This window comes from Dipodomys ordii, unplaced genomic scaffold (genome assembly GCF_000151885.1).
Source record: "Dipodomys ordii isolate 6190 unplaced genomic scaffold, Dord_2.0 Scaffold2, whole genome shotgun sequence".
Lineage (NCBI taxonomy): Eukaryota > Metazoa > Chordata > Mammalia > Rodentia > Heteromyidae > Dipodomys > Dipodomys ordii.
This window is the reverse complement of record NW_012267218.1, coordinates 2,518,784-2,537,135: the sequence shown is the minus strand read 5'-3', so window position 1 is coordinate 2,537,135 and position 18,352 is coordinate 2,518,784. Positions and strand designations below refer to the sequence as shown.

At 53.6% G+C, this 18,352-nt stretch overlaps 1 protein-coding gene across 3 annotated transcripts in view; it reads left to right on the top strand.

The window, feature by feature from the left end:
- Positions 1-595: 595 nt before the first annotated feature.
- The window catches only part of Wdr20 (WD repeat domain 20), a 23,553-nt gene continuing 5,796 nt past the window's right edge, over positions 596-18,352 (top strand). The window contains exons 1-2 of one of the 3 annotated variants that reach the window (XM_013017455.1): positions 596-780; positions 15,019-16,931. In XM_013017455.1, coding sequence (XP_012872909.1) covers positions 15,106-16,296 — 1,191 coding nt within the window. In that variant the 5' untranslated portion in view covers positions 596-780; positions 15,019-15,105 and the 3' untranslated portion in view covers positions 16,297-16,931. Of the gene's footprint in view, positions 781-4,139; positions 4,215-15,018; positions 16,932-18,352 lie in introns of those variants that run through there. The other 2 variants (XM_013017464.1, XM_013017473.1) reach the window with 2 other exon arrangements.

The following is an 18,352-nucleotide window of genomic DNA, read 5'->3' as shown; positions in this document are numbered from 1 at the left end:
AAAGGCCTGTGCTTCCCTTTCCCAGCGCCCCCCCCCCCCCAGCAGCAGCTTTTTAAACTGTGGCTTATCTGTCCTACCCCGTGGTTCTGACTCAATGGATCTGGGTTGGGTCTTGAGAAGTGCATTTCTGAGTTTCCTAGTATTGCTGGTGATGGCCTAGGATTCACACTCTAAGAACCACTAGGCTACAGATAACTTACCAGTGAAATTTATGTGCCACAGATGGCTCTGAGAGCCTGAGCATTTATGTGTTGATCAGACTTAACTCTGTTAAAAACTTACTGGAATGCATTTGAAAATACTGAATTTAGTATCTCAAAAGTATTTTTCCTCCCAAAGTCCAGGAGTCCTTGTTACATACGTTTGAAGGAGAGTAAGTGGTGGAAATCAGCTATAAATACACATATTATAGCTAGTGTAACCATGTCTAGTTGGCCAAGGTATGTGAAACTGCTTTTATAAAATGTCACGATTGAAAGAATATGTTGAATAATTTTGTTTTTGAAAGTGAACTTCATGACAGTATAAAAGAGTGTAACTTAGATTTCTCATCTCAATGTGCTGTTTACTGTATGTATTTTTCTCTTTCTCCTCCAGGCTGCTGACTTGAGTAAACCAATAGATAAAAGGATATACAAAGGAACACAGCCTACTTGTCATGACTTCAACCACCTCACAGCCACAGCAGAAAGTGTCTCTCTCCTAGTGGGCTTTTCCGCAGGCCAAGTCCAGCTTATAGACCCAATCAAAAAAGAAACTAGCAAACTATTTAATGAGGAAGTAAGTAGCACCCTGTCTTAGTGGTTCTTACCAAAGGGCAGTGGGCCTTATTTTGCACTCTGAGCTAAGCCTGTTTTTATTTGCGCAGTCGTCTTACCTAGTATTACTCGTTTAAATGTGGTGGGTTCATTTGTTGGCCTTAACCTGTTCCTCTTTGGGTAATTTGTGTGTTTGTACAGAGCGTGCACAGTTATCTGTAACAAGTTATTTCCTCTATCATGGAGGTGAGCATGACTCTGTTGATATATGTGTATACTTTAAAGAAGAAACTGTAGAATTTTAACTCTGTTCATATGCCCTGGAAATTTTCATGAAGATTGAATAACTTGGTGACATTGCTTTAGGCTGTTCAAATTACAGCAAGAGTTTTTGTATGTATGTTTGGCAGGTATTTGTCCAAGGGGTAGCTCTATTGCTTTTGGAAATACTTGCTGTAACATCATTTTTGATGTAGGAATTCTGGCACTTAAAATTGGGTCACATGACACAGCTTTTGCCAGCGTTATAGTATGCACTGGGGTTTCTAGTATGTGTTCAGTTTCATTCTGGAAGGAGCCTGAGCTATCTGTTCAGGAACACAGCAGCCTGTTAAATGTAGCAGACAGAAGTTGCCAAATAGATTGTGTTTGTTCAAGTCCTTGGAGTTGCTTTTAGCTCCAGGTACTGCCACACATATTTGGGTTCTTTGTGTTTTAGCATGACTTGCCTTGCAAATGGTAAAGATGAAGCAGACTTGTTGAGATAGAAACTTGATTCTCATGCAGGGGTCAGGTTGCGTGGGGATGACTCCCACCCCCACCCTGGTCAGGAAGAACATAGGGTTTGCATGGATTTTAACATCATCAACTTCGAACAGAAATATGGTATAGATTCTGGTCCTTAGGAAATAATTTTGTCTGGGGAAGAACATTCCCCATTCCCCAACTTGATAATCACAGTTAAGATCGTGCACGCCCCACACCTATCGAGGGGTCTCCGTGTGTCCCTGCCAGGAGGTGTGGCGACATCTCGCTGTGCCGTCTCCCATCTGGTCTGGGCCATCCGGAAGTAGACTTGCTGTCTGGATTACAAACTGTAGAGCGAATATTCAACCCACTTAAATTTCCTTAAAAACTTTAAACAGAAGTGCTGTATTTACCCATGTGTGTTATTAATGTCACCTGAGGAAGTGATTTCCAAGTAGCTGGGTGATTTTTTTTCAGTGTGAGATTGGGCATGGAGTCACCTCCGCTGTCTACAGAAATTGTGGAGTTCGAGTTCTTATGGGTTTGTGTTTATGTTTGGGAAGACAAGAGTGTAACGGATGGGAAAGGATTGAATTACATGCAGGGCTGTTGGTAAACAAAATCTGGAGGCAGTTCTGGATGAGGATGGCACAGAATGCCACTTAGAGAACAAGAAATGTTTGTGTGTCATGCTGGGGGAAGAGAAGAGTCAGAATCCACATGGTCCTGAGAGCAGGGACACAGCGTCATCTAGGCCAGAGCCGCACCAGACAGCAGCGCCTTACTCTTCACGGCCAGTGTCAGTTCTTGAGAACCGTCTTACTACATTTGAAAAAGGGCAGTCGGTGCCTGTAATCCTAACTCCTCAGGAGGCTGAGATGAGGATCGCAGTTCAAAGCCAGCTTGGGCAGGAAAGTCTGTGAGGCTCTTACCCCCAGTTAACCACCAAAAGTCTGGAAGTGGAGCTGTGGCTCAAGTGGTAGAACACTGTCCTTGGCCAAAAAAAATGTTAGAGACAGCACCCAAGCCCTGAGTGCAAGCCTCAGGACTGGCATCAAAAAGAACAAGAGAAAAACGGCTCTTCAGCTAGGACAGTGTGGTTTAATGCCAGGTTGACATTTAGAGCTGGAGGCTGAAAGCAAGTGCCTTCACAGTAAAGCAAGCCTGGGGTGGTCAGTTTGGTCAGACCGTCTAAGAGCAACGGGTACAGGAAGTGTGTTTCCAGAGCGTCGGGATGGCCCTGGAAGAGGTCCTGCCGCGCGTGCCCTCACTGGTGTATGTATGTGCAGAGGTTGCAATGACTCGTAATCGCAAAGGTGAGGGTGAGCAGGTAAAAGTAGGCAAAGAGAAGCATGTTGTCCAGATAGCCAGCTGAGAGAGGTAATATGGTAGAGTTGGACTAAAAATTAGTTCCTCACATTTTCTTGTTTTGGTCTGTAAACCCCACCAGAGCTCATGGTTCAGTGAAGGCGGACCGGTAGGTTAGTGGGGTTTGTGCTACAGTGACAGTGCACCAGCGGGGTATGTGTGAGGATGTATGTTACATATTCTTGAGTATGGATCAAATACAACATTTTCTTCAAAGTCAAGTTAAGAGGTCAGCTTGACCAGGATACACTGTTTATATATGTAGAAATATCATAGTAGAAGCCATCCCTTGTACAATTAACATTTGCTAATTACAAAAAGGTTAAATTTGGCTAGGCAAAGTGGCTTATACCTGTAATTTCAGCTGCTCAGCAGACTTAAGGCAGGGTTCACTAGTTTGAAGCCATTGTGACTGTAGAAAGATCTTATTGGGACAGAGTTTAAGAAATACTTTTCAGGGCTAGGAAGGTGGCTCAGTGGTAGAGCTCTTGCCTTGCATGCATGAGGCCCTGGGTTCGATTCCTCAGCACCACATAAGCAAAAAGAAAAAAGCCGGAAGTGGCGCTGTGGCTCAAGTGGTAGAGCGCTAGCCTTGAGTTGAAGAGCTGAGGGACAGTGCCCAGACCCAGAGTTCAGGCCCCACGACCGGACCCAAAAAAAAAAAAAAGAAATACTTTTCAGAAGATGTCATTTAATCTAGGTCTTGAAAGTTCTTAGAAGAGTAGAAGGAGGGAAGAGGTGACATTGTCCAGAAAGAAATGTACTCTTTATCCACCTATGTAACTGTAATTCCTTTGTACATCATAATAACAAATTAAAAAAAAAAAAGGGTAGGGGAAAGTAAAGAACACCATTAAAGCTAGAGAAGACAGGCTGGGCATGGTGACACATGCTGCTAATTCCAGCACTTGGGAGACTGAGTCAAGGAGGACCATGAGTTTGAGGCCAGCTTAGGCTGCATAGTAAGACCCTGTCTCAGTGGCAGAATAAACAGCAGCCAGTAATAATGAAGCTGGAGAAAATAACTTGGCCTTATGACGAGACGTCAGAGGAGCACAGCTAAGCCCCAGGGCGTGGCGTGGCGTGGCGTGGCGTGGCGTGGCGTGGCGGGAGCCATAGCTAGCTAGAAAGATGAATTGGAACCATACTCTAAAACCATGCTGCGACACATAGGTCTGACACTGGAGGCTGTGGGGAACCTGTGGGGTTTGAATCAAGGGAGTGACAGGATCAAATGTGTTTTTTTAGAACTCTTGTCAGCACTTGTGGAAGGTGGATTGGAGTGAAGGAAGAGAGAATGAAGGTAGCAAGACCAGTGAGAAGGCTCTAGTAACTATCCAGGTGAGAGCTGAGGGCTTCATCTAGAGTTTCGGCCATTCTTCCATTCGCTCGACAGACCTTGACTACCTGCCCTCTGCCCAGCGCGGGGTCTGCAGTGGCAGACACGCCCTTCCTTCCTGCTGCCCCTCCTAGGGGCAGGGGGCAAGTAACAGCACCACGCACACGTGCTGAGGACCCCAGTGGTGCTGTAGGAGGAGGGGGCAGACCACTTTAAGCTGGCAGGCAGAGAAGATCTGTCAGAGACGTAGTGTGCTCTCAGCTGAGCCTCCCAGGACCGAGGACCCACCAGGTAAGGAGCTGGAGGCAGACAATTCCTGCAGGAGGACCAAGGAGAGGGTTTGGGACTGGCCTGCAGCCATCCTGGATTGGGGGGTCTTGTGTAAAGAATACAAGATCATGAAGCACAAAGCCATGAAACTGCCTGCAATCCTAGCTACTCAGGAGGCTGTGATCTGAGGCTGTGATCTGAGGGTGTGGCTTGAAGCCAGCCCAAACAGGAAGTCTCTAAGATTCTTATTTTCAATTAACCACAAAAAAGCTGGAAGTGAAGCTATAGCTCAGGTGGTAGAATGCTAGCCTTGAGCAAAACAAACAAAAATCTCAGGGGCAGCACCCAGTCCTGAATGGAGTTCAACCCCAGGAACAGCACCAATGTAAAATAAATAAACACAAACACATACACACACACTGAGTAATTGTAATAGAAAAATGGGAAATAGACAAGAACGGAGATAGGAAAACACCTCCTGTAAAAGATACAAACAGGATTGGGCGATGGAACTCAGTAGTGGAGTGCTTGCCCAGCACTCATGAAGCCCTGGGTTCAATTCCTCAGTACCACACACACAGAAAAAGCCAGAAGTGGCGCTGTGGCTCAAGTGGTAGCTAGCCTTGAGCAAAAGCAGCTCGGGGACAGCGCCCAGGCCCAGCTCAAGCCCCAGGACTGGCAAAAAAATAAATAAAAGAACTCAGACATTCTTGCATCTTGTGATCCATTTGGCCAGTGAGCACAGGGGAGCCGTGGGCTGTCCCCAGCAGCCCGAGACCTCACTGCTCTTTCTGGCCTCTTCAGGGAATGATGCCCTCCGCTCCCTCAGGCCCTGCCCTGCTAGTCACAGAAAGGGGATTTGAAGTTCCTCCTCGCTGCATTCCATACATGTCGTGTCCTTGAAAATGTCTAATGGGCCTTTGATAGCAAGTGCCCGGGCCCGGAGCCCTCCTTCCAGGCCAGCCGTGGGAGTGGGAGGCCCCGGTCAGGAACCGGATTAGACACTTGGGGAAGAAAATGTGGTAATGAGCACAATCTTGTTGCCTTTGTAGAAATTCTGATTTGGGGTTCATATCCTCAGAGGGGTACTTTCAAAAGGTTTTCAAATTAGGCTTTGATTGTGGTGAACTATGAAATCTAAAACTTGTAATCTTGTTCTTTTCTGTGTTCTGGGCTTTGCTTGTGGAGTCTCACTGAGGGTGTAGGGGAGGAGATGGGCCCTGACCCCTGGTCTTGGGGCAACGGGGCCCTCACCAGCTCAGCCTCCTGCGCCAGGGCCCAGGTTGGGGGGGGGGGAGAGCAGGGCCCTGTGTGTAAGGTTCTGTCTGTTGCTGGGGGGAGAAGAGCGGACTGTCCAGGTTGAGAGTTTTGGATTTGTTTAAAGGAAAGGAGGGAAGGAGGGCAGTGATCTACTACATAAAATTCTGACCTCTGGCAAAAGTGACATCTGCTCCTTTCCTGCTCTTAAATCCCTTTCCCAGTGCTTCCTGTGCACAACCAGAGCTGCCCCTGCCGCCCCTGCCAGCCTTGCGTGTGGCTACATTGTATCAGGATGACATGGCCAGGCAAATCAAGTGCCAAGGCCTCAAGATTCTTATTTCTGCTGAGTTGTGTAACAAAAGCAGTTAGCTGTTCACATGTATTGTGTATATGTTCCAGGTGTCCATCCTTCTGTCAGAGTCCAGCTCACCCAGGAAACAAAAGAACTCTAAGCGCAGGACAGCGGGTAATGCAGGGCTAGCTGCCTTCACCCTCCATCCCCTGTGCCAGAGGGCTGAGGAGCCCCCGGGGGCCTCCCTGGGCCTCACGATTGTCTGCAGACCCCATGTGGAGCACTGAGGGCGGCAAGGCTCAGTGCAGTCTTCTCTCTTTGGTGGTGACAGCTGTAGGGAAAGACATGCACACACGCACACACACACACACACACACACCGATTTCAGGAGCTGTTTTCAAGATCTCAGCAGCCTCGCTATGCACACACACACATGCACGCACACGCACACCACGCACTGATTTCACACATGCACGCACACGCACACCACGCACTGATTTCAGGAGCTGTTTTCAAGATCTCAGCAGCCTCGCTATGCGCACACACACACGCTCGCGCATGCACACGCACACACACACACTGCACACACACACCACGCACCGATTTCAGGAGCTGTTTTCAAGATCTCAGCAGCCTCGCTATGCACACACACACACACTGCACACGCACACACACACACCACGCACCGATTTCAGGAGCTGTTTTCAAGATCTCAGCAGCCTCGCTATGCACACACGCGCGCGCGTGCACGCACATGCACACCACGCACCGATTTCAGGAGCTGTTTTCAAGATCTCAGCAGCCTCGCTATGCACACACACACACACGCACACACACACACCACGCACCGATTTCAGGAGCTGTTTTCAAGATCTCAGCAGCCTCGCTATGCACACACACGCGCGCGCGTGCACGCACACCACGCACCGATTTCAGGAGCTGTTTTCAAGATCTCAGCAGCCTCGCTATGCTCAGTGTTCTGACAGCTGGAAGCTGGTCCTTCTTGAAGTCTTGCTCCATGCATATCCCAGTCAGGGATCAGCTTGGAGATGAAGATCCCAGCTGGAGGCTCTGCTCCTCAGATGTGCAGTCTAGCTGAACAGGAGGCTGCTCTGGTGTGAGCGTGCAGGGCGGCAGGGTCAGCCCCTTGCTGCAGCCTGGGTGGTGTACGCCCTCACAAGAGAACCGCTGCACAGGCATCAGACAGAGGCAGGCTTCGCGCTTCTCACCAGGCCCAGCACACAGACTCGAGCCACTGCAGGCTCGGCATCCAATTCCTGCTGTGGCTTTTTGAACTGCTTGTTTTCCTGTTTTTATTATACATTAGTGTCGGTATTGCCCAGTGCATACCCATTCCCCCAAACATCGTTTTCCCCACTTGCCATATTGACAGAAGTGAGAAAAAGAGAAAAGAAAATAAAGAACTTGGGGAAACTGGGACCAAGTGCATTTGCGGGTGCACTGGCTGCAGCTGCAGGACGGCAGCCCTCGGCTCACGCGCTGCATTGAGTTTTTCCCTCTGCTCGTGTCGTCGCATGCGCTGTTTTTGTGCAGCGTGGTTTTCTCGAGGTGGATAGCTGAAGTGTGTGTTTACTTGGTGCTCAGGATTATGGAGTATCTCGCTGAGAGCCGTGCTCAGACCCACGGCTCCCGCCTGAGCTTCCCTTGGTCTGGAAGTTTATAGAGATGTCTATTGATACTCCACTGTGCTTAGAAGAGCTCTTGTTTGTTTCTTTGGTACCAATACTAAGTCTTGACCCCAGGTCCTGGGCATTCTCTTAGCTTTTTTGCTCAAGGCTAGTGAGCCGCTACCATTTAAGCCACACCCCCACTCCATCTTTTTTGCCAGTTAATTGGAGGTAAGTGTCTCATGGACTTTCCTGTCCAGGCTGGTTTTGAACTGCAGTCCACAGCCAGCTCTCTTGAGTAGTTAGGGTTACAAGCATGAGACACCAGCATTTAGCTTTGTGGTCCACTTTCTTTTGCAGAGGTGGTTACTGAGATGGGCATTGAAGCGTTTTGGAAGTTTGGCTGCCGGCCATGCCAGAGTAATCGACTGCCTTATCCGAGCCCTCCTCTGCTCCTCTCACAGCTGCCCGCCCCCACCCCACTGCCCGGGAGGCATGTGGCCCCTGCGCCCCTCAGCTTCCCTCAGCCCAGCCACCCTTCCCGCCTCCACCTCTTCATGCTTGCACTTCAGCCGCCTCCCCGCAGCCACCTTGCCCGCGGCGTCCTCTGCTCCCTGCCAGGCAAGCCCTGGTGCCCTTGGCCTCGGCTTCTTGGGCTGCACGACTGAACTAACCCCGGATAGTCTGCCCAAGGCGGGGCACTGGCTCCGTGGCAGCTGCCCGCTCTGTCGTGCACTGCCTTCCTGACCTTGGCCTTGCTCCTTTGGGTAGGTCTCCAGAGGCGGCTGTTCCCTCCTTGTGGCACTTCAGATTTGGGGGGTAGTGTGTGTGTGCGTGTGCATGTGCGTGTGCATGCATGCGGGTGCCTGGGTTTTGAACTCAGTCTGGTCTGGGTTTTTGCTGGAGAAATTACTTTGGAAATGAAGTCCCATGGAATTTTCGGCGGGCTGGCTCCAAACTGTGAGTGTCCAGACCTCAGAGGCTTTTCAAGAGGCCAGGACTTTGTGAGCCACTGACCCCTGGTTCCTGATCATGTTTACTTTCTAGCTGTCTCCTGGCTGAACCGGGGGTCTTTACACATGTCCGTCTTTCTCATCCACCCCACCCCTCTGTGAAAAATCCATCCTGCCACACTCCCGTCTGAGTCAGGTTGAAGGTCTGTTAGCTCATGGCCCTACCAGTTTCTCCCGCGTGCACCGTCCACCCTGTCCCTACTGCTGGGGGTTCCCCCTCCCTCCCTCCCTCCCTCCCTCCCTCCCTCCCTGCTTTCCATTCCCCCATGTTGATGTTTTTGTTCTTCTTCTTTGAGGTGTGTTGTATCTTTTAATTGTGATCCAGACACATAAAGCCAAAACTGCTGAGGCAAGCCGTTTCCTAAATGAATAAACGTTAGACAAGACCAGCTGGTCCTCCTCCCTGGCCCCAGCCCCTCTGGTACGAGGGCTGTGTGCACTTCCACGTGTACTGACATTTTCTAACAGCCGCACCACAAAAAAAATAAAATAAAATAAAACTACTTTCAAGAATATTTTGTCGGGCACCGGTGCTCACGCCTGTCATCTCAGCTGCTCAGGAGGCCGAGATCTGAGGATCACGGTTCAAAGCCAGCCTGGGAAAGTCTGAAAGACTTTTATCTCCAAGGAACCACCAGAAAACTGGATGTGGTGCTGTGGCTCAAGTGGTTGAGCGCTAGCCTTGAGCTGAAGAGCTGAGGGACAGCGCCCAGGCCCAGAGTTCAGGCCCCATGACTGGACCCCCCCAAAAAAAATCCAATATATCAAAAATACTACAGCATATACAGCAATATGAAACTGTAGATAAGATGTAGTTACCATTCCCCCCTCTACTGCAGAGTCCAGTGTGTGTTTTGCATCCACAGCCATTTCCCTCAGGCAAGGGCTGTGAGCAGGGCCCAGGGCCTCTGAGCCACAGCCCCCAGCTCCTGACAGTGCCCTGCCCACCTGGCTGGTCTGCAGCCCATGGCATGCAGTGCCCTCTCTGGACTCGGGGCTGCTCTGCGTGACCCTTGGCCTGGCTCTCTCCTCTGAGACCCCGTCTCAAGGCCTGTCCTTTGTGCCTTGCCTCCCACCCCTGTGCTCCACCTCTGTCTGGAGATTTTTTTTTTAGGTCGGTCGTAGGCCGTGAACTCTGGGCCTGGGCACTGTCCCTGCGCTCTTCAGCCTAAGCCGAGCGCTCTACTACTTGAGCCACAGTGCCACTAGTGCCACTTCTGGTTTTCGAGTGGTTTATTGTAGATAAGAGTCTCAGGGACTTTCCTGCTCAGGCTGGCTTTGAACCGCGATCCTCAGATCTCAGCCTCCTGAGTAGCTAGGATTACAGGAGTGAGCCACCGGCACCCAGCTATGTCTGGTGCTTCTTTTTTTTTTGGCTGGTCGTGGGGCCTGAACTCTGGGCCTGGGCACTGTCCCTCAGCAATTCAGCTCAAGGCTAGCACCTTACCACTTGAGCCACAGCACCACTTCCGGCTTTTTATGCTTATATGGTGCTGAGGAATCAAACCCAGGGCCTCATGCATGCAAGGCAAGCGCTCTACCACTGAGCCACCTTCCCAGCCCTGTCTGGTGCTTCTTGAGGGCTGGAATTTGCTGTCTCATCTCTCCGGATTTTCAAGATGCTGTGTGCCCCGCAGGGAGATTCCATGGCCTTCCACAGACCCCGCCTTCCTTGTCTTTTTTCAGGCTGGGTGTGATGTGGAGTATAGCTAGAAACGCAGCACTTGGGAGACTCAAACAGGAGGATGGCCAGCTGGAGGCTATCTAGTCGGCTCAGGCAGCCTGGGATACATAGATCCTATGCAAAAGAAAAAAGGCCAGCAGAGGGGACCTGTGCCTGTAATCCCAGCTCACTGGGAGGTGGGTGAGGGCAAAAAGCTAGCAAGAGGCGATGAGACGGGTGCTGGCAGGCCCCGTGACTCCAGGCACAGCCAGCAGCTGCCTGCAAACCAGCCCAAAGGAGGACAGGACTGGAGGCGGGGCTGGAGCTCCAACCCCAGCGCCACAAAAAGGCTTTTCCCACCACGCATTTCCTGGAGCAAAATCAAACCTCATATAAACTGGACTATGTAACTGTCATTTCAATATTCATTGAGTGAAACATTCCAAGTGCTTCCGTTACTCTGGAAGGTGAGAGATGCCTTCTCTTCGTTCTCTCTTCTTCCTCCTCTTTCTTCTCTTTTTTGTGGCGCTGGGGTTTTGGAGATGGAGCTGTGCACTTTTGCCAGGAAAGTTTTTCTTTCTTTTCTCTCCTCTCCTTCTCTCTCTCTCTCCCTCTCTCTTTTTCTCTTGGCCAGTCCTAGGTCTTGAACTTGGCACTGTTCCTGAGCTCTTTTGCTCAAGGCTAGCACGCTGCCACTTGAGCCGCAGCACCACTTCTGACTTTTTGTATGATTATGTGGAGATAAGAGTCTCGCTTTGAACGGTGATCCCCAGATATCCTGCTGCGTAGCGAGGGTTATGGGCATGAGCTACGGGCGCCCGGCTGTCTTCTGAAGGTACTGGAGTTTGAACTCACACGTAGTAGGCAGGTGCTTTATTGCTGAGCCACTCTTAGAGCCTGAATTAGATGGCTCTGCCAACTAGCCCAGGACTTGTTTGTCCCACCTGCTTGTGGGGTGTCTCAGCCAGGCTGGCACCTGTTCCTGAGGAGCCTCCTGGCTGCCCTGTGTGCTGATCTCCAGCACCGCAAGCCAGCTGCCTTCCCTGCTCTCCAGTGGCGTCTCCCAGCTTCCCCTCCAGCTGCTCCCTCTGTGTAAGTCCCCCCCCAGCCTGCTGTGCACTGCTGTCCCCCCAGGTGAAAGCCCTCCCCCTCCCCACACTGCCTTCTCTCCCTGCCACCCTCCTGGGTGTCGGCTCCATCGGAAGGGACACTGCGGTACTCGCCACTCGCTGTGGACTCTGCCTCTCCTCCTGGTGGCATGGCAGTGACCCCTGACTTCCTGCAGGGAGGCCATGCGGCAGTGTCCGCAGGCCTGCTCCCCCCCGCAGTGGGGCTCGCTCTCCAGCCTAGTCCTTGCTATTGTCCGCAGGCCTGCTCCCCCTGCAGTGGGGCTCGCTCTCCAGCCTAGTCCTTGCTATTTAGATGCCGGTTGTTTGGTCTTGCACCAGAAGCTTCAGCCCAGCGGCAGCCGTAGGGAAGAATGGGGAGCCGGCTTGTTCCAGCAGCTTTGAGTGGAAGCAGAGGGAGAGGCTGCCCGCCGTGGGAAGGAGGGCTGCACAAATGTGTGTTGGTATTTGGTTTTACCTGCAGGAAGTCACTCTGGATAAACAGCAGTAATTGAGGGCAGAGGATCTGGAATGCAGAAGAGAAAGCAGAGGCTTTCTAGAGTGTTCTTATGGATGGTCAAACCCAGGAGGACTTTGCAGGGGGGCTGGGAGTGTAAAGCCATGGCTGGCGCTGGCTCCAGAGCCAACCCTTGGTTGGGAGGTTAGGAACTGTGCTGTGATTGGTGTGTTCTGCCTCCCTGGCCTTGTGCCCACCCACTTGTCAACATCGTGCCAAGCCCCACAGTTGAGCCGAGGAATGTTTGATGTAAAGGCCTTCTTCTGAGCACGTGCGCCGGGAGGGAAGCCTGAGCCAGACAAGTGAGAAGCGGGTGCCACTTTAGAGCCTCATTCAAGGCCTTTCTGGTTTTGGTCTGCCGGTGCTCAAACTGGACCAGAATGTGACAGTAATGTTGATTAGGTGTCTACATCTATTTAGTTACAGCCACAGCTATTTAGAGTAGTCTGCAAGTTGGTTGTTTTTTTTTTTTGTTTTTTGGGTTTTTTTGTCCAGTCCTGGGGCTTGAACTCGGAGGGCCACTGTCTCTGAGCTTCTTTTGCTCAAGACTAGCACTCTACCACTTGACCCACAGCACCACTTGCGGTTTTCTGATGGTTAATTGGAGATAAAAATCTCATGGACTTTCCTGCCCGGGCTGGCTTTGAACCGCATCCTCAGATCTCAGCCTCCTGAGTAGCTAGGATGACGGGTGTGAGCCACCAGCGCCCTGCATAGGACTATTTTTTAGTACTGGAATGTTTTGGGCTGGTTTTGTTTGTTTTTTGGTGCTGTTCCTGGGGCTTGAACTCACAGCCTAGGAGCTGTCCCTGAGCTTTTTTGCTCAAAGTTAACACTCTACCACTTGAGCCACAGTTCCACTTTGGCTTTGTTGGTAGTTAATTGTAGGTAAGAGCCTCACAGACTTTCACCCTGGTCTGGCTTTGAATCATGATCCTCAGCTCTCAGCCTGCTGAGTGCCTGGGATGAAAGTGTGGGCCACTGGTGCCTGGCTGCCTGTGCTTTTCTTAAACCTCAAATGAAAGAAGCCACACTGCTGGGAATTTTCACGTCCATAAAAATGTGCACCGTGGATAGGTACAAGTGAAGTGGTTTTGATTATGTATGGGGTTTGGCAAGGCTCAGAGCTGGCGAGCCGCTGTTCCGGGCTCAGCTGGCCAAGCACACCTGACAAGGCCTCTGCCCAGGTGAGGTGGCGTGCCCGTGGGCTCGAGCGGAGGGCCTCGGCAGCTGTAAGCCGCCGGCCGTGCAGCCGCCCCACAGGGCCATGCTCAGATCCTCTGCTGAAGAACCGTGTGTCTGATGTACCCTGCGGGGGTGCTGCTCCGCTTTTAGTGCTTGCCATTCTCTTGGTCAGGTGCCAGTTACAGGAGGGTCACTAGGAGGACATGGAAGAGGCGGGGACGGGAGGTCAGCGCTGCGCCTCTGATGGCGGCAGCCGCTGTCGCGAGCCGTGCACCTCCCGCCCTGGCCCCGGGTGGCTCCCTGTGCTGTGTGCAGCTCATTCCCGCCTCGTCTGGGTCCTTTCTCACCGATCCAGCGTCTGAGGTCTCATTTTATGTAATAAACTAGTATGGCTCATTAATTTCCTTTCCATCTTTTTTTTTCAAACTTTTTGTCAGTCATGGGGTTTGAACTCTGGGCCTGGGCGCTGTCCCCAGCTCTTCAGCTCAAGGCGAGCGCTCTACCACTTGAGCCACAGCGCCACTTCCGGTCTTTTCTGCTTATGTGGTGCTGAGGAATGGAGCCCAGGGCCTCATGCCTGCGAGGCAAGCGCCCTAAGGCTGAGCACTTTCCCAGCCTGTTATTCTTAGTTAATTCTGTGCTGCTGGCTGGAACCAGCTCTGCTCACGGGTGCGGCCGCCGGTCCAAGGCAGACCACCTGCCCCAGCCTTTGTCTAACAGCGAAGTTCCTTTGTTTTTGTCTTCTTCTGTAACAGTACCACACCAGCAGACACAGTCACAGTCAAGGTGTGTGAGTGTGTATGTGTGTGCAGGGTGTGTACACATCCGTGTGTCTGTCGGCCCTCAGGTGTGTGTGTGTGCACGCGCGCGTGTGCACACAGGTGCAGGATGTGCACAGCACATCAGTGTGTCTAGCACCCCTTGTGCGGGGCAGTGGTATGGTGAGACTTTTGGCACAAGTTGTTCCCAGTCAGGACTTGGAGACCCAGCAGCCTCCCGAGCGCACGCCGTGGAGGCCATGAGCACGTGTGGGTGCCCAGCCCAGCCCAGCCCAGCCCAGCTCAGCTCAGCTCAGCTCACCCCAGCCCAGCCCAGCCCAGCCCAGCCCAGCCCAGCCCAGCCCAGCCCAGCCCAGCTCAGCCCAGCCCAGCCCAGCCCAGCCCAGCCCAGCCCAGCCCAGCTCAGCTCAGCTCACCCCAGCCCAGCCCAGCCCAGCCCAGCCCAGCCCGGGCCCAGCCGCCTGCTCGCTTGGTGCCTGGTACCTCGCACTTGATGCCTTTTGTTCTTTTGGTCTCCAAGACCAGACTGCTGCCCTGTGGCCGCTGGTGGGCGACGGGCAAGTGGGCCAGCAGTGCGTGGACGGCGGCGTCCTCTGCCTCGTGCTGGGTGTGTGTGTTTGGGGGGGTGTTTGAGATCTACCAGGCCAGCGTGCGTGGGGGGGGGTCTGCCGGCCGCCCTTGGACCCCGCCTCATGTCGCAGAGCAGGGGCGCGTGACCCGCGGGCACAGTGGACGCAGAGAAAGCCGCGTGGACGGAGGCTTTCCGAGCGTCAGTGGAGAGCAAGCTGCGGCTCCACGAACCTGAGTCTCGCTGGCGTGCCACGCAGCCTGGCGTCTGGCCCGGCCCGGGCTCTCGGCGCACACTTGCTCACAATGAGCAACTCCCTCCGTCAGGGACCCCTGTGCGCAGGTCTAGAGCTGGTTCTCCTGGGCCAAGGGCTCGGGCTCGGGCTCGGGCTCGGGCCGGCCAGCCGTCGGCAGGATAAGCGCCAGTGCGGAGGCCTGGCGGGGCACGCGGCCCTCCCCGAGAAGCACGCACGCGTTCCTGTACAACTTCTCTATTGTGATAACGTGTTCTCCTTTGTCTTCACAGAGACTAATAGACAAGTCACGCGTAAGCTGTGTCAAATGGGTGCCCGGCTCGGAAAGCCTTTTCCTAGTAGCCCATTCGAGTGGGAACATGTACCTGTATAATGTGGAGCACACTTGTGGCGCCACAGCCCCCCACTACCAGCTCCTGAAGCAGGGGGAGAGCTTTGCCGTGCACACTTGCAAGAGCAAATCCACGAGGAACCCTCTCCTTAAGTGGACGGTGGGCGAGGGGGCCCTCAACGAGTTTGCTTTCTCCCCAGATGGCAAGTTCTTAGCGTGCGTGAGCCAGGACGGGTTTCTGCGCGTGTTCAACTTCGACGCGGTGGAGCTGCACGGCACGATGAAAAGCTACTTTGGGGGCTTGCTGTGTGTGTGCTGGAGCCCGGACGGCAAGTACATCGTGACGGGCGGCGAGGACGACCTGGTGACGGTCTGGTCCTTTGTGGACTGCCGGGTCATAGCGAGAGGCCACGGGCACAAGTCGTGGGTCAGCGTGGTGGCGTTCGACCCCTACACCACGAGCGTGGAGGAGAGCGACCCGCTGGAGTTCAGCGGCAGCGACGAGGACTTCCAGGACCTTCTGCACTTTGGCAGAGACCGAGCCAACAGCACACAGTCCAGGCTGTCCAAGCGGAACTCGACCGACAGCCGCCCCGTGAGCGTCACGTACCGGTTCGGCTCGGTGGGCCAGGACACGCAGCTGTGCTTGTGGGACCTCACGGAAGACATTCTTTTCCCCCACCAACCCCTGTCGAGGGCCAGGACACACACCAATGTCATGAACGCCACCAGCCCTCCCGCCGGGAGCAATGGCAACAGCGTCGCCACCCCCGGGACCTCGGTGCCCCCTCCGCTGCCGCGGTCCAACAGCCTCCCGCACTCGGCCGTGTCCAGCGCGGGCAGCAAGAGCAGCGTCCCCGACGGGGCCCTCGCTGCCGGCGTCAGCAAGTTCGCAACCCTCTCGCTGCACGACCGGAAGGAGAGGCACCACGAGAAAGACCACAAGCGGAACCACAGCATGGGACACATTTCTAGCAAGAGCAGTGACAAACTGAACCTAGTTACGAAAGCCAGAACGGACCCCGCTAAAACTCTGGGGACGCCCCTGTGTCCTCGGATGGAAGACGTCCCCCTGTTAGAGCCGCTGATCTGTAAAAAGATCGCGCACGAAAGACTGACTGTATTAATTTTTCTTGAAGACTGTATAGTCACTGCTTGTCAGGAGGGATTTATTTGCACATGGGGAAGGCCTGGGAAAGTGGTAAGTTTTAACCCTTAACGCTGCCCGGACCGAGAGCGGGGCTAGCCAGCGGGGGAGGGGTGGGGTGTACAATGAATGTGAATGACACTTCTTATTCCTAATGTAAAACTAAATGCATCAGAGCCATAATTTTGGATACTGCATGCCATGTAATTCTGAATCATTTGAGAATCCACCTTAGAGCGCGGAGAAAAAAAAATATATAATCCAACTAATTGCCAGCCGAGTCGGTCTTCCTTGCAGGAGTCTGCAGAGCCCCGGTCAGCGTCCTGTGCCAGAGTGTTTCAGTTGTAGGGCAATCATGACAGCATGGGAAGCAACGCCTTTAACGTGCTGAAACTACAGTTTATGCTTTAACTGGAATATTTTTGCCTAACTACTCAACTAGACTATTGTACACCTGATCAGAGTGTGTGTTCAGTACAGATGGCCAATAACTGTCATTTGTAGTCCAATTTTTTATCTTAAATCATAAAAATGTGTAGGAATTGATGAAATTTAACTTTAGGAACAAAGCGTTCAGCAGGGTTGATTGATATTATTTTTACATTGTTCTGGCAATCCACAGAAAGAGCCTTAATTTTTAAAAACCCATTTTAGTCATTTTATGACAATTTAAAATTGTTTAATAAACATCTTTTTTCAAAGAAGCAGTTTGTAGAACTTTGATTGAGACTCTGTGCACGAAAATCTCCACCTGCTCCAGAGCCTGGAGAGTGACCTGCCCGGAAACGAGGTGGATGTGTCGCGTGTGGGCTCCCCCACGTGGCCCCGGCCGGACAAGAGAGCTTCTGTTGCCTTTGGTTTTCCCACCCCTCTGGGTCAGGAAGGTGGCTGCAGGCGGTGGTCAGCCCGCGTGGCCGTCCAGTGCTGCTCCGTGGGTGCTGGGTGCGCAGCAGGGTGCCGGAGGGCGGCCTCCCTTTGGCGCAGTCCTGGATGGCAGCTGGGCCCTGGGGGCCTCTGGGGACTGGGGTGAAGCGAGTGGCTCCTGGGGGCCTCAGGCGTTCAGAAGTTGGTCTCAGTCGTTTTCTCGGTGGATCTGGAGGCTCTTGGAGCTGTAGAACTTGTGTTGAGAGCTGTGCATTTTGGCACTTGGTCGTTTTTGTTTTGTGTACCTCTGTGATCCTGTAGGGCGCTGAGTAGTGTGAGGAGTGAGTGTGTGGTTTTGCAAGTGTTTCTGCCTTGTGGAAATCCATGCCCCCCCCTTCCCTCAGCCTCCCCACAGGCTGGGCTGGGGCCAGGGCCGCTGCCCTTCTGAGTGCCCACGGCCCGATCCACGCACCCCGCCCCGTGGCTTCTGTTCCGCGTGGCCATGGCGCCCCCCTCCCCTGCCAGGGCCTTTCCACGTCGAGCCGAGCGATTGTCAGTGTCCCAGCTTCCGGGGCATCTGGTCCTTTGTTCCTAGGAACGTTCGGCCTGGGGGCAGTGGGCTGCACGGGGCTTAGCGGCGGGGTCCCGCACACTTTGCACACCTGCACGGTGGTAGAAATTCTAATGCTGCCCAGACAGCGAGTGTGCAGTCTGGAAATTCAGGACTCCGCCCTGGGCTCCGCACAGGTAAGGAGGGGTGAGGCCCCCGTGACCCCTCGTTCCCAGGGCGCCGACTTCCTGCGCAGGCCCAGCGGGGCAAGGACTGGGGGGGGAGGGGGCGTCCGCACCGCCTCCCCCTCCCCCGCGCTGTGGGCGTGGTTGGCTTTGGCCGCCATCTTGTCCAGCGTCTGCGGAGGAGGGGCGTGTCCCGTCTGGCTGGGCCCCTGGGGACCCCGCAGTCTTCCCCTTTCTGGGGTTCCTCTGTCCCCTCTGCTCCCCGACTCCGCCCCCTTTGGCAGTGGGCGGGGCGCTGTGCGGGACGGGGGGCGCTGTGCGGGTGCTGTGCGGGACGGGGGGCGCTGTGCGGGTGCTGTGCGGGACGGGGGGCGCTGTGCGGGACTCAGGGTGCTGTGTGGGCGCTGTGCGGGACAAGGGCGCTGTGTGGGCGCTGTGCGGGACCAGGGTGCTGTGTGGACGCTGTGCGGGACAAGGGCGCTGTGCGGGACCAGGGTGCTGTGTGGGCGCTGTGTGGGCGCTGTGCGGG